Genomic DNA, 15,194 nt, shown 5'->3' with positions numbered 1-15,194 from the left:
ATCCCAGGAATGTAAGAGTGGATCAGTATAGGAAAGTCAATCCATGTAATATACCACACTGATAGAATGAAAGAATATAACACATGACCATCTCAACAAACAGAAAAGGCATTTGACAAAATCTAACACCCTTTCATGAGAAAAACATCAGAATAGACAGAAACTTTCTCATCAAAATAATGGTAACCTATGAAAACCCAAAGCTAACAACATAATGTCGAAAAACTGAAAGCTTTCCCACTAAGATCAGGAATAAGACAAGGATGCCCACTTTCACCACTGATACCCAACATTGTACTGAACTTCCAGCCAGAGCAATTAAAAAAGAAAAAGAAATAAAGGGCATCCAAATCAGAAAGGAAGAAGTAAAACTATATCCAGATGACATGATTCTATATATACAGAAACTCCCAAAAGAATCCACAATAAATCTACCAGAGGTAACAAACAAATTTAGCAAAGTTACAAGTCACAAAATCAACATACAAAATTATTTGTGTTTCTATACAATAGCAGTTGACAATCTAAAATGGAAATTGATTAAAAAACTCCATTTACAATAGCATCTAAAAGAACTAAATACCTGGGAATAAATCTAACCAAGGATGGATGTGAAAGGCCTGTGCACTGAAAACTATATAGCATGGATGAAAGAAATTAAATAAGTTCAACCAAATGGAAAGACATCCTGTGTTCATGGATTGGAAGACAAATTGTTGACATGTTAATACTATCTAAATAGTCACATATTCGATGCAATCTCCATCTAAATTCCAACAGACTTTTTTGCATAAATTCACATGGAATTGCAAGGGACCCCAAACAGCCAAAACAATCTTGAAAAAGAAGAACAAAATTGGAGGACTCCCACTTCCTGGTTTCAAAAGTTACTATAAAGCTATAGTAATCAACAAAGCATGGTACTGGCACAAGTAAAGACCAATGGAATAGGACTGAGAATCCAGAAATAAACCCATACACCAATGGCTAACTGATTTTTGACAAGGATGCCAAGTCCCTTCAAAGGGGAAAGAACATTCTCTTTAACATACTGGAACAATTAGATTTCTACATGCAAAAGAATGACATTGAACCCCTAACTCACACTACATATAAAAATTAAAATGAATAAACAACCTAAATATAAGAGCTAAAAGCATAAAACTCTTAGAATAAACTCTAAGGGTAAACCTTTGTGACCTTAGATTTGACAATGAATTCTTACATATAATACCAAAACCACAGGAAACAAAAAAAAAACCAAACAAGATAAATCAGACTTTATCAAAATTAAAAAGATCTGCGCATCAAAAGACATTATCAGCCAAGTGAAAATTTTATAGGATGGGAGAAACTACTTTCAAATCATGTATGAATTCAATATCCAGAATATATTTGCAAATCATATATTAAGAGTTCAACACCAAGAATACATAAAGAACTCCTACGGCTCAACAAAAAGACAATCCAATTTAAAAAAATGGGCAAAGGACTTAAATAGACATTTCTCCAAAGAAGATATACAAATGGTCAATAAGCTCATGAAAAGAAGTTCAACATCATTAGTCAGTAGGAAAATGTAAAATCAAAACCCCAATGAGATACCACTTCATATCCATGAAACAACCCAAGTGTTCATCAACAGATGAATGGATAAACAAAATGTGGTATATATATCCAATGGAATATTACTTAGCGATAAAAAAGTATGATGCTGGATGAACCCTGAAGACATGCTAAGTGAAACAAGCCAGACAGAAAAGGAAAAATAAATTATGATTCTACTTATATGAAATATCTGTAACAGGCAAATTCATAGAGACAGGAAGTATATTAGAGGTTATAAGGGGCTTACAGGGAAGTGGTAATGTGGAATTATTGCTTAACGGGTACAGAGGTTCTATTTGAGGTAATGAAAAAGTTTTGGAAACAGTGGCAATGGGAACACAAAACTGTGAACGTAATTAATATCACTGAATTGGACACTTAAAAAATGGTTAAAAATGACAAATTTTATGTTATATATTTTACCAAAATAATAAAACCTAAAAAAAAAAATTAGTGATGGAAAAAGACTGAATGACTATACAAACACGTGACTTAAATTAAAATAAAAATTATAAGATATTTTTACAAAGCCAAACAAGAAAAACATGAGAAAACAAAATGGAAATAGGTATCTTCATGTGCTTTGAAGGACTTAAATTTATTTGATGGCAATGTTATCTACTAATAAGAAAACAAATAACAGAAACATCATTAAAGTCAATGGAAAGGAATAGAGATGCTAAAAAGAACATACATCCCAAAATCTATAGTAACTGTTATGTTGTGATTTATAATAAGAAATATATATTTGGTCCCCATTTCTGGCACAGAGTTCCTAAAACTCTTGGAATTTCCTGTGACGAGAACAATAAAGCAGTCTTTTTTTATGTTAATGAGTAAATTTGGGGAAGCACCTAAGAGTGGGGGCTGGTTGCCAGGAGAACCAACCCTGTGATTAGAGCGTTGGAACTTTCGGTCCCACCTCTCTGACCTCCAAGAAGGGCATAGGGAGATGGAAGCTGATTCAATCACCAATGACTGTGATGATTTCATCAGTCATGCCTATTTAATGAGGCTTCCATTAACCCCCAAAAGGATGGGGTTTAGGGAGCTTCTGGGTTGGTGAACACTTGCAGGTATGGGGAGAGTGAAATGCCTGGAGAGGGCATGGGAGCTCCATGCCCCTTCCCCATACCTTGCCCTACGCATCTCTTCCATCTGGCTGTTCCTGAGTTATTTCTTTTTGTAATAAACCAGCAATCTAGTGAGTAAACAGGTTTCTTGAGTTCTGTGAGCCACTCTAGCAAATTAATCAAACCCAAGAAAGGGGTCACTGAAATCTATAGCCACTGATAACCTGGGCTTTCAAACAGTGTCTGATGAGGCTGGAAAGGACAATCTTGCAGAACTTGAGCTCTTAACCTGTGGGATCTAACACTATCTATGGGTAGGTATCCGCTGATGTCTGGATAATTCCCTGGATGTGTACAGGGAACCCCTCTTCACCCCCTACCACACACACTGGAAGTGGTGACCAGAACTGCTATGGTAATATATATATTTATGGCCATCTAAAATTAGAATATTTAAAATGTTGAAGACCCTTAATACTTAAAGATTTCTAGAGTTGGAGAAGTAGTGATGCACTTTGTAAAATATAATAGGTAGATATAATATATATTAAAAAGGCAAAATTCAGAAAACAGTACTCTGGCTTCTACCTTGTAGAAGCATATAAATTTCCAATTAAGATAAAAGGGTAGAAAAACTACTTATATATTGGTCTAAATATATTATTTACCTTTGGTTGATATAGTGAATCAAAGTATAAATAACATCTCGAAGAACAAAGGCCCAAGCTCCTCCTAAGCCACTCTTTATATCGTTCATTAATAAACTAACAAACAGGTGATATATTTTAAGAATTCTATGTTTTTTATAAACATTATTTGTCTCAACTGCTTGCTCACATATGGCTAGAAGAATTTTCTGATAGGAATCCTAGAAAATAAAGATACATTTAGTAAAAACTTGCCTAATCACATATACTAAGCCCATAATACATACATTTTTTATTCAAAATACAGAATTCTAAATTATAGAATTTTGTTGTGGGTTTTGATATCAAATGCAAAATACTACATTAAGAAAATTACTATCTTAAACCTAAAAAACTACTATCAATTTACTTAGTTTTCAGATAGTAAACAATTATATCCTTAAAATATACATTTTATATATATATATGTATATATTCCCTGAGCCAACATGACTAAAATGTCATGAAATTCAGCCCTCATATGTGACATATTTCAATTAATACTGACAAGTAAAATACCAAGATATAAACTTGTAAATGAGTGTTTTTCTTAATTTATTCAGATAAATTTTCCATTTGTTTACTTTTTTTTCTCTTTAAGATGTACTTACACAGATTTTTAACTGAAAAAGAAGGAATTCTCCCTTCAGTTATTATACTAGTAATGTATACTTACAGGGCTTTTGGAAAGAATTTCTAAAATGCTTTTAAGCTTGGTTTTGTGGCAATTGCTGATATAGGCAAATGTCGCTTTAATCACATGTGATGGAAAATGAGGTGGATTAGGAGCAGGATCCAAATCCCTAAGAGTTATAGAAAAAAATACAGCCATCATTTTCAGAAAAAAATTATCAAGAAAAAACATTTTCTTGATAGACAAGTGAAAATCCAAAAAGAAAATTTAGATTACAGTAACCCCAAATTTTAAAATTATTTTCTACTGAAAACTAGACTTTTAATAAAATCACAAATGACATATCACAGTCTATATACATCAATCAGAATACCTAAATACTTTAACTTTCTAGGACTTAGTCAATTTTAAATAATTTGCTTAAAAAATCTTTTATAAAGTTAATGGCAATTCCACAAATGAGACTTAATATCAATTCACTTCAGTTATGAATTAAAGCTCTATGCTAGTACTATAAACACAATAATATCTTAAGACACAGCAATCAAATACTACATCAAATGAAATTACATATGTAAAAGTATTTTAGTAGATATTATTACTATTTTATACACTTAGCATTGTAGAGCATATAAAAAAAGTTAAGGGCATTTTCAAGTAGCTTACAATCAAGCTGAGAAAATAATTTTAACATTCATATACAACCAAGTGGGTTTCACATCCAAATGAAATTATAGTACAGTAAGATTCCCCTAGCAAAGGAGCGTGATAAAGAAAAGGTGATACAGAGAGCCAAGTCATAGATAAGAAGAGAACAAAGAATAATGTGTCAGGAAGAAGAAAATTTCATGAGACAGGAGATGGCAGAATGCTCAAATATTACAAAAAGATTGAGAAGAAAAAGGTCACTGAATTTGTGACTAAGGTGGTCAATTAAAAGATCAATTACTGTGGAGAGGCTACAGTAGAGCAGATACTTCAATTCAAAGGTAATTACTTTTAAAGAAACAGAATTTAAAAGCAGAGTACATGCCTAACAACTGAAATGGACATTTGAAGGTGTTAACCAATAAACTTCCCAAGGTTCTGAAATTGCAGCTAATTCTCTAAGTTAAAAATACCCATACCCTGAAAAGTCACAGGGGTCAGTGCTTTGGCTGGCACCAGAAGTTGCTGGTTCATGTAACGTCATTAATAACTCCACCACAATCTCTGGTAAATTACTAATGAATAAATGATCAATCTGCAAGGATACAAAATTAAAATATATTTAAGTTTTCATGTCTGTGATCTTTAAGACAGCTTAAGGGGCTCATGTTATTGCTTCATTTCCAAAGTTATTCAAAGTGACCAAAGATCTAAGATCTGCAAGACATACAGCTAACTCCACTTTTTTCTGTTATGCAGCCGACCTACAGACTGAAAGGAAAATAGGGAAATCATACCAAACAAGACTCTCTTAATCCAACTCTTTCGTTTAATTTTAAAGAATCATTTTAAGATATGGGGATATATGTATATGTATAGCTGATTCACTTTGTTATAAAGCAGAAACTAACACACCATTGTAAAGCAATTATACTCCAATAAAGATGTTAAAAAAATAAAATAAAATAAAAAGCATCATTTTAATGAGTAAGGCTTCAGGTCTAGCCTGAAATTCCTCAACCTAATCATCTTCCTGCCAACCAAATTCCCCACTGATCTATACTGCTCATCAATCTACATTTTACTCTTATTTGAGAACACTATCTCACTTAGAGAACTTTACTAGTAAGAATTCCCAGTGACTGGCAATAATCATCCCTTTGCTCTCTGCATAACTTTCCCCCAGATTTCTACTTGGTTGCTATCCCAAATTCTGAGGCTAGCTGCTACCCACATGCCCTGTCATCAACAGTAGGCTAAATCCTCCTGGACAGGAACGGATTCTTCATCATCCACTTCCTGCCACAGGGAGCCTCACAAAAGGCATAAGTTCTCTAAATGTAAAGAATGGGTGTACTACATTACACCTCAGCCGAATGAATGAGAACTGTGAAGTCTTAAAGGTGGATTTGTTAGCTCTCCAAATAAGGAATTACAGTGCTTTAAACCAAAAGGCAAATGGCTGATTTATTATCTTTACTATCTTTACCTCTTCCACACAGAGGTTTGGAAACACTTCCTAATATAACAAAACTATTCTGGAATGTGACACTAAAGAAATCTAATGATCCTAGCCTTTCCCTGGGCTCACACATTAGTTGTCATGTCATCATTTCCAAGGTTTAAGCCCTTTTAAAAGTCCAGTCCCGGGGCTTCCCTGGTGGCTCTGTGGTTAAGAATCCACCTGCCAATGCAGGGGACACGGGTTCGAGCCCTGGTCCGGGAAGATCCCACATGCCGTGGAGCAACTAAGCCCGTGCGCCACAACTACTGAGGTTGCGCTCTAGAGCCCGCAAGCCACAACTACTGAGCCCGCGCGACACAACTACTGAAGCCCGCGTGTCTAGAGCCTGTGCTCCGCAACAAGAGAAGCCACCACAATGAGAAGCCCACACACCACAACGAAGAGTAGCCCCCACTCACCACAACAAGAGAAAGCCTGCGTGCAGCAATGAAGACCCAACACAATCAAAAATAAATAAATAAAATAAATAAATTTAAAAAAAAATCTAGCCCCATTTTCAGTATATCTGGAATAAGTAAGGACAAACTGGCCAAATCTGATTAATACCAGAGCAAAAATTAGTGAGTTTCCCTGCACACAGATGACAGCTGACTTCATTAATTTCATGATTTTCTAACAAACCAGATCTGTAATGTTTAGCTAAGGTACATATAAATTATTCAGATATCTAGGTATAGCTAAACAATCTTATAACTGTAAATATTCTAAGCATTCAACAATGGACAGTTTTAGAAGACTCAAAGACTGGTAACAGTGGTACCAACACTTATCCACAGAAAAAAGAATCTTAATTGTGTCAGAGAAACCGCATATTAGAGAAAGAAAAAATTAATTTATAATGACAATGCTAAATGAAATTGAGACTAATAAAAATTAGATTTATGCCTTTAACCAAGAAGTTAAGAAATTATTTTTAATTTTTACCTCTCTTCATTCTTGAGACTGGTGTTTTAATCAGGGTTTAATGTAATCACGCTTCCCTTCTAGACTTACTCTGACTCAAAACTGCTATCTTTTGGTTTGAACACATAAAGAAGAATAGTTAAGAGTAGGCTTGCTCAGAAGTCTAAGCTGGGAGATTGGGTAAAAGGGGCTAGAGGCAGAGTGTCTTTCATAACGTCCATACCCCCTGGCATGCCAACATTCTGTTCCAACTGCCTTTTGGGGAGGGAGTACCTCTACTCACCATCTGCCTCCAGACTACAGACTTACAACCAGTTCTGACTGGGAATGGCCCACCTAAGCAACTGAGAGTCTTGCTGTTCCACTTCTTGGTTCAACACAGATAACTGGGCAACAAAAAAAAGAGTCTCTTGAAGTGTATCCAATTGTAATACTAATGTTGACCAAGCTTGGTTAGTCATCCCTCACATTAAAAAAAAAACTGGAGTGACCAATCCTCTTCTACCTTAAAAAGTTTCCGTATGTATTTTAATATAAGTTGCCTCAAATAATTTTAGATATATATAAATTACTATAAAACAAACAGAAATTGTTAGTTCCTTTTTAACTTTACTTCATCTTTCATCAAATAATGAGTACTCAATATATACTAGATAGTTGGGATACATCTGCAAAAAAGAAGAAAGAAAAAATCCTACCTTCACAGTACTTATAGTGGAGAAGGTTGATAAAAACCAATGAACATATTCATAAGTAAGTTACATCATATGTTAGAAGGTAGTAAATGTCATGGAAAAAACAGGGTATGGGAACCTGGGATTGTACTTTTCCTTGAGAAGTGAAGGGCTTGATGAGATTAAAGAGGAAGTCAAAAAGATTTTCTATACCTTGTTCAGTATTGTTTGAATTTAATAACCAGCTTGCATTCATGTATTACTGCCAATTAAAACAAAATTTTAAAAGAAAAAGTGGTAAAATTATTCCAAAGTTTCTAAAACATTTCTGATTAAAAACATTACATTTAAAAGCTAATCAAAAGGACAGAACACTGTACAACAATAACAAAAAATTAATGGATTGCCTATGTTAGATAGTGATTATCACATAGTATTAAATTTAATTGCATAAATGATGAATAAATAGCCTTAAAGTTTTAAAGTTACACTTCAGATCAATTAGGGGATAGAAAGTACAGTAGATGTTGAAGTCATACCTGTTTTCCTAATAAGTTTTCATCTTTAAGCATATCATAGACTTTGGTAGCAGTCTTTCTTTGTTGTGCCATCTCACTGTCTCCTGTATCCTCATAAGCAAAGTATGGAAGAATATTTACAATAATCTTTGGAAAGCAGTCTGTCAGAAGACTTTTCCAATCCCCTTGAATCTGGTTAGCAATGGACTTTACCTCATCAAAATGACTTCTAATCACCAGATGTGGAATCAAAACTTTATAACAAGACCTAAAAATATAAAAATTACAATGTATATTAAAATGTATACATTTTTAATATACATTAAAAATATAATGCTTCAAAGTAAAATTTTATAATATAGTCCTTAAAATAATAAACTGGTTTTGGGAATACCCTGGCAGTCCAGTGGTTAGGACTCCATGTTTCCACCATGGGTTTGATCCCTGGTCAGGGAACTAAGATCCCTCAAGCTGTGTGGCACGGCCAAAAAAAATAAAAATAAAAATTAAAAAATAAAATGGTTTAATAAGCATTAGAGCATCACTTTATCTAGATCATTAAGTACCCTTACTCTAATTTTATAAATGGAGAAATGAAGTTAAGTGAATTCTAAATAGTCACACTAAAAAAAAAAGAGATCACCCTAATAGTGTGATCAAAAACAAGTGAAAATTGAATTTATTTCTTCTGCATAATCAACTTATGCAAAATTATTGTAAAGTGAAAGGTGAAAGCAATTAATAAATTCAAAGAATAAATGTAAATATTATTATTGCCAAAATGAACAAACAATAAGGACCACTAAACAATTACAAATTGCCTTCCCATCATCCTGATACCTAAACATTATTATTTAGTTGTTTCAAATCTCTCCATTTTCAAAATTTTCTTCTCCAGACTTGGAGTTAGCAAAATAAATACTTGTACATTAAACTTTAAATCAAACAGAAATAATGAATAAATGGCCCACAGTCAAGAACAAATAAGAAAAATAAGGCAGAAAAAATCAGTCACTAATAATTTACCTTTGATTTTTCATAGGGAAGATTATTAAATATTAAAGCTGAAAGAGACCTTAACGATCTCTATATGTAAGTCCCTTACTTTAAAGATTAAGAAAGCAAGTCTCAAAGGGTGTTCATGTGGCTTGCCTGAAGTCATGTAGCTGGCTACTGGCACAGCTAGGACCAGATCCTAAGTCCACTTCAATACATTGCCATTAAAAAAACACTGCATGGGCTTCCCTGGTGGCGCAGTGGTTGAGAATCTGCCTGCCAATGCAGGGGACACGGGTTCGAGCCCTGGTCTGGGAAGATCCCACGTGCCACGGAGCAACTAGGCCCGTGAGCCACAACTACTGAGCCTGCGCGTCTGGAGCCTGTGCTCCGCAACAAGAGAGGCCGCGATAGTGAGAGGCCCGCGCACCGCGATGAAGAGTGGCCCCTGCTTGCCGCAACTGCAGAAAGCCCTTGCACAGAAACGAAGACCCAACACAGCCATAAATAAATAAATAAAATTTAAAAAAAAAAAAACAAAAATGCTGCAACACTCACATTATCATTAATACCTAATTTTAAATTAAATATATTTCACATGTGACAGATATAAACCTACCTGTAGAAATTTTCAATGCTTGTGTAGTTTAATAAAATAAAAGGAAAAGAAGATAAGCTGTATTCAGTATCTTGAAGATTTAGCCATTGCAATACCAGATAATCCAAATGAGAAGCCATGAAGTCTTCTAAATGTCTATATCCAAAAGTTTCAGAAACTTTCTCTAAAACCTATACAAATCAAAAAAGAAGTCAATGTTTTAAGAAAATAATGAAATAATAAATCATTTAAATCCTTAATATTTATTTACAGTATGACTTTAAGCATTCATTTAACTTTTCTATACCTTGATTCACTCATCTATGAGATGGAGATAATAAAGGACCCACTTGAGCAAAACTCAACGAGAAAAATGTATTTAATATAATTACTCAGTGCCTGGTACATAGCAAACCCCTCAATAAATGTTAAATGAATAAAAACAGAAAAATATGTTTCAATTTTCAAGATTTGATTATATTTCATTATAAAGTAAAACAATTCTTCTCAGTCCTAAACCCAAATGAGAAAAATCCAAACACTATATTCCACGTACAATAATAATTAGGTAGTGTAACTGTATAATTTTTTTTTAAAGTAACTTCTTACTTTAATACTGAGAGGTAAAAGTTTAACTATCTAGACTGATTACTTATAGGTTGGCCTATTGTAAAGCTCCACTGGAAACCATGCTAGTTATATCAAGCCATGATCTATCACTGGTTCATCATGTAAAAATCTAGGATGTAAAGGCTTGGAACTTCCCAAACCATTAATGCTGAGGTGTTGGAACAGGGGCAGGAGTAAGCATTCTACAACACTGTGTTGGACCCTGGTCTTCCTAATCATGCAACTTAAAAGCTTTACAGCTCTAAAATTTGACTCCTGGCCCTGCTAGATCCCAATGTCCTGCTCCAGAATCCACTAGGCAAAACATGTACTACTCCTTTTTTCTCTGCTTCCCCCAATAAATACTATTCCAGAGGGCCTGGTCTGCATGATGACAGGTCACTCACTCTCGTTAGTTCAATGACTGCCTTGTGAAATGCTCTTAAACTTAATGTAAAACCTGACACTGTATACAAATAAATACACTATTTTAAAAGTTACTGCTTTCTAATATTCCAAATCTAAAAAATAAAACTGTCTCTACGTCTTTAATAAATGCCACATTAAAAATCTAGCTTTAACCTTAATTGTTTAAAAGTTACCCAAGGAAGATTATAATAAAAAATATTCATGCACAGGTACCTTTTTAATGAGGTGAGGCTCTAATCCATTCCCTTTCACAGACTTGCATAGGGCGAATAAAGCCTGTTTTTCACATACAGGGCTATAGTATAACACCACAGCTATCATCATCAGTAAAGTGGCCTTTCTATTACAAAGCTCATCCAAACTTTCAGAGTTTTCAGCTCTGTGGGACTTCGGAAGAATTTTAAAAACAATATGCAATGTTAATATTTAAATATTCCAAATAAACCAACCAGACTAAAACCAGAGTACACCACGACAACATCTAAGCAGCCCGTGAACAGTTTTAAATCCTATAGTGATGGAGCTAAGAAGAGACATTATGAGAAAGGACCACAGTTTCTACAGTGGGAAAGACTGCTTTTGATAAGATCTTATAGAAAGAATTGCCAAACATTTCAATGGGTATAAAGCACTTTAAAGAAAAAAAAAGAGAAAGAAAGAAATTGCAGGAAAGTGAGAGACTAAAAGCTCTTCAACTACCAAGTATTACCTCCTAAGATGTTTACCATTATAACTTAATATATAGCTCTTTATTCTTTAAAAATATTATCATATGTATTACTAAAAAAACCAATAAAGTCATGCAACTAGATAGAATGATATATGCTTCTAGTTTAATAACCAATCATTCTTCCAACAGACATGTACATTTCTTGACTTGCTATACTTGGTAGAAGTTTCTCTTCACATTTGGAAAATACTGCCAGTCACTGATCCTATTGCTATTTTTGGTACAAAAAAAGGTAAGGACCTAATTCCTTTACTAAATGGCAATCACTGACATGTTTGAAAATAGCTATGAGGTTCCCACTAAGTCAACTCCTTTACCTATTCCTTATAAAAGATAGATCTACAGACTCTCTAACATTCAGACTCTCTAACATTCTAGCAATAGTTAAAAATTTAGTTTTACTGGGAACTAAACCCAACATGCTATGCAAGAGGGAGGAGATATGGGGATATATGTATATGTATAGCTGATTCACTTTGTTATGCAGCAGAAACTAACACACCATTGTAAAGCAATTATACTCCAATAAAGATGTTAAAAAAAAATGAATAGAAGATTCAAGTTCTTTCTATAAACTTGTTCATTACAGTCTGCTTCTATTAATGACATCTAAGACAGAATGTGCTTTTTTTTTGATAACAATGTTGATTCGTATTATGCTCTCAAGATGTAAAACTTCTTAGATCTTTCTCCAAATGAATTGCTGTCAGGTCAGTAGTCTCCCTTTTTGCACATGACAGGCTGATTTTAAAATATATGTGTTATTTCTAGTAAATTTTGTATTATTTACACTCATTTTTCCAATCTATTGAAACCTTTTTCTAAATTCACATTCTTTCATGCAACTTTCCTTTTCAGTTTGGTGCTGTTATGGAATATATAGTCATTTGACTAACTGCTTCACATACTTTTAATAAACAAATCAAGGCATAGATAAATGAATAAATTCTACCACTAAGACAACTTTTGCCATTTTAAGAAAAATATTATTCTACAGAAAAATGTGAAAATCATAAGGTTCATTAAAGAGCACAAAGATAATTTGATCTTCCCAATTAGAACAGTTTTTCTCAATCCATTTCTTCCTATTGTCACCTGTTCTGTGAATTAGCTTTTAATCAGATCTTACCAAAAAATAGTTTTTAATTAAAAAATAAGCCATTTATACTCCCATAAAAACTCAGTAAATTCTGTTTTTCCTACAAAAATGTCGCATATAAGTTGAACCAAAAGAAACTGTCATTATTCAACCAATTCTGACCTATAAATAAAGTAATTTCAATAAATTCATATAGCTGTTCTAGTCTAACTTTATATTGTGAACTACTGGATATATACTGTCTTAGGCCAAACTTGGTAAAGTAATACGTGGCATATTTATAGAAAGCACATGATAACAGCAAATAAGCATTACTAAAATTACCACTTCTCTCATTCCTTCCTGAGCTTTCAAGTATGAATTTTCAAACGCTGCTTGCTGAAGCTTCAAAGGAAGTGCTTTCAATAATGTGGAAGGACCTCCTTTTTTCATATGCTGAAATAGTCTTTAAAAAAAAAAGCAAAAAGTGAAATATAAACCGTACTTTCAAAAGCATATTTACAGGGCAAAAATAAATCACTCTGTGAGACATACTAACATATTAGATTTTCTTTCAAAAGACCAAGGAAATGTGAGTCTATTTAAAGAGGTTCAAATCTACTGCTTAGTATTAGGGTCTTTACCATATACTACATTTTCTCCTAGAACTGAAAAGGGTCTCAACAGACCTTTTAGATTATTGCCCAAACCTGAATATCCCTGAACTCTAACTAACCAGAAAAGAAAAATTGTCCTCTGGTCAAATACCAATTAGAAGCAGCCACAGACTCTTACCTCAACCTGCTCTAATATTTAATCACAACTTAAAAGTGGACAGCTTTAATGTCTTGATATTCCATTACAAAAGTTTTATGTGATAGAGAAAAGCTGATCAGTGCTTTTTGCATAATGTACAATCATATTTAAGGACAACTCTTTAACCAATTTTGTCCTTTATCCTTTTTTACTTATCAAAACTTATGAAAGTATCAACTTTTTTGGTGTTCCTCTGACTCCTTCAGTTTCTCTAATCTCTCTTAAATAGCCTAATATTAGATATCTAACAAGTAAACAACCAATAAATAAATAAATGCTATGCGCATGCCCCGCATGAATTTATGCATTTTTGAATCTTAAGAGATTTTTTTAATGCCACCACTACCCTGCTTTATTGTATTCAACTTATGATCCTCTATAACCCCAGATCTTTAACTTTAGTATATATTTTCTATCTTTTTTAAGGACTTGAAGTAAGCACACATTCATTAGCAAACCTTACAATGCTCTATGGTTTTTAATAAAAACAGTCCTAAGCCTGAGCAGTTAGACACGATTCTGACTTATGAAAACATTATTGTCAGAAACTAACACACCATTGTAAAGCAATTAAACTCCAATAAAGATGTTAAAAAAAAAAATTATTGTCAGCATATCCAAATTTTGGACACATCTAACACATGTATTTATGTGACTGCTGGGCAAGTTCTTTATAGCATTCTTTAATTATTGGTCCCTTACATTTGAACAGTAAAATTACTTAAATGATTTTCAGCTTTGATGTTTTTAAAGCATAATGTAATTTTTTTTCAAATGTTCATTGATTTTACAAATTATCAAACAACTGACACATTCCAAGTATTATTCTAGGTACTAAATATACAGGAAAAGAGACAAAAATCAATGCCCTCTAGGAGCTTATATCCTAGGTAAATGTGTTAAAATACAATTATTTCAACTGGTGATAAATGCTACAGAGAAAAATAAAGCAGAGAGGTGCTTTATTTACAGGAGTGTGAGGTAGGAAAGGCGGAGGTAGGTTGTAATTTAGAGTTTTAAAATCAAGTTGATAACCTGATAAACATGCAGTTGTTAAAAAACTAATATTTGCTTCTTCAGGTACTCAAACATAAAACACATCCCTGTGAGAGAAACACTCCAATGCCTAACTCTATGTTCACTTGAATAAATATGACTGTAATTAGCACAATGTAAAATGTGCTAATTTTCATTTTACAAACTCATATAAAATCTCAGTAATATCCAAACATCCTGTATCTCTTGTAAGTGGGAGTAGACACACCTCATTCAACTCAACCACTTACTAGCTGTATGGCACTGAGCAAATTACTTTATCTGTCTAAGCCACAGAGTTTTCATTAATAAATTGGAGAAAATAATAGTATCAAAGTGATACAATTGTCAGAATTAAGAGAAAACATAAATGCCAGGCATACAATATATGCTCAGTAAACGTTAACTATTTTTAATATCACAACTAGTGAACTATGACTGTCCTACACATTGAATTGCTATCCGCAGCACTCCAGACACTTCATGAATACTTGACCCATTACCTATTGATTGACTGTGCAGCCAACATGCGAACTTGGTGATGATTATCAGCAAGAAACTGTGGAAATACTTCATTTACAGGAAAGTCTTTTCCCATTACATTCAGAATAGCCCATTTTGAATAAGGATCAGC

The 15,194-nt window shown here is 33.4% G+C and overlaps 1 protein-coding gene across 7 annotated transcripts in view; it reads right to left on the bottom strand.

Annotated features, from left to right (window-relative positions):
* Positions 1-15,194, bottom strand: part of ATM (ATM serine/threonine kinase) — a 142,826-nt gene that overhangs the window by 85,037 nt on the left and 42,595 nt on the right. For all 7 annotated transcript variants that reach the window (XR_014267987.1, XM_082476826.1, XM_082476827.1 and 4 more), the window contains 8 exons: positions 15,064-15,194; positions 13,055-13,175; positions 11,115-11,288; positions 9,885-10,054; positions 8,291-8,537; positions 5,129-5,244; positions 4,044-4,170; positions 3,350-3,549 (listed from right to left, as the gene is read on the bottom strand). Coding sequence is in view for 6 of the 7 variants with exons in the window: in XM_082476826.1 (XP_082332952.1) it covers positions 3,350-3,549; positions 4,044-4,170; positions 5,129-5,244; positions 8,291-8,537; positions 9,885-10,054; positions 11,115-11,288; positions 13,055-13,175; positions 15,064-15,194 (1,286 nt within the window). In the remaining variant the exon portion in view is untranslated. The remainder of the gene's footprint in view (positions 1-3,349; positions 3,550-4,043; positions 4,171-5,128; positions 5,245-8,290; positions 8,538-9,884; positions 10,055-11,114; positions 11,289-13,054; positions 13,176-15,063) is intronic.

This window comes from Balaenoptera physalus, assembly GCF_965194825.1.
Source record: "Balaenoptera physalus genome assembly, chromosome: 10".
In the NCBI taxonomy this organism is placed as follows: Eukaryota; Metazoa; Chordata; class Mammalia; order Artiodactyla; family Balaenopteridae; genus Balaenoptera; species Balaenoptera physalus.
The sequence above is the reverse complement of the archived record's forward strand: the minus strand, read 5'-3'. Positions and strand labels throughout refer to the sequence as shown.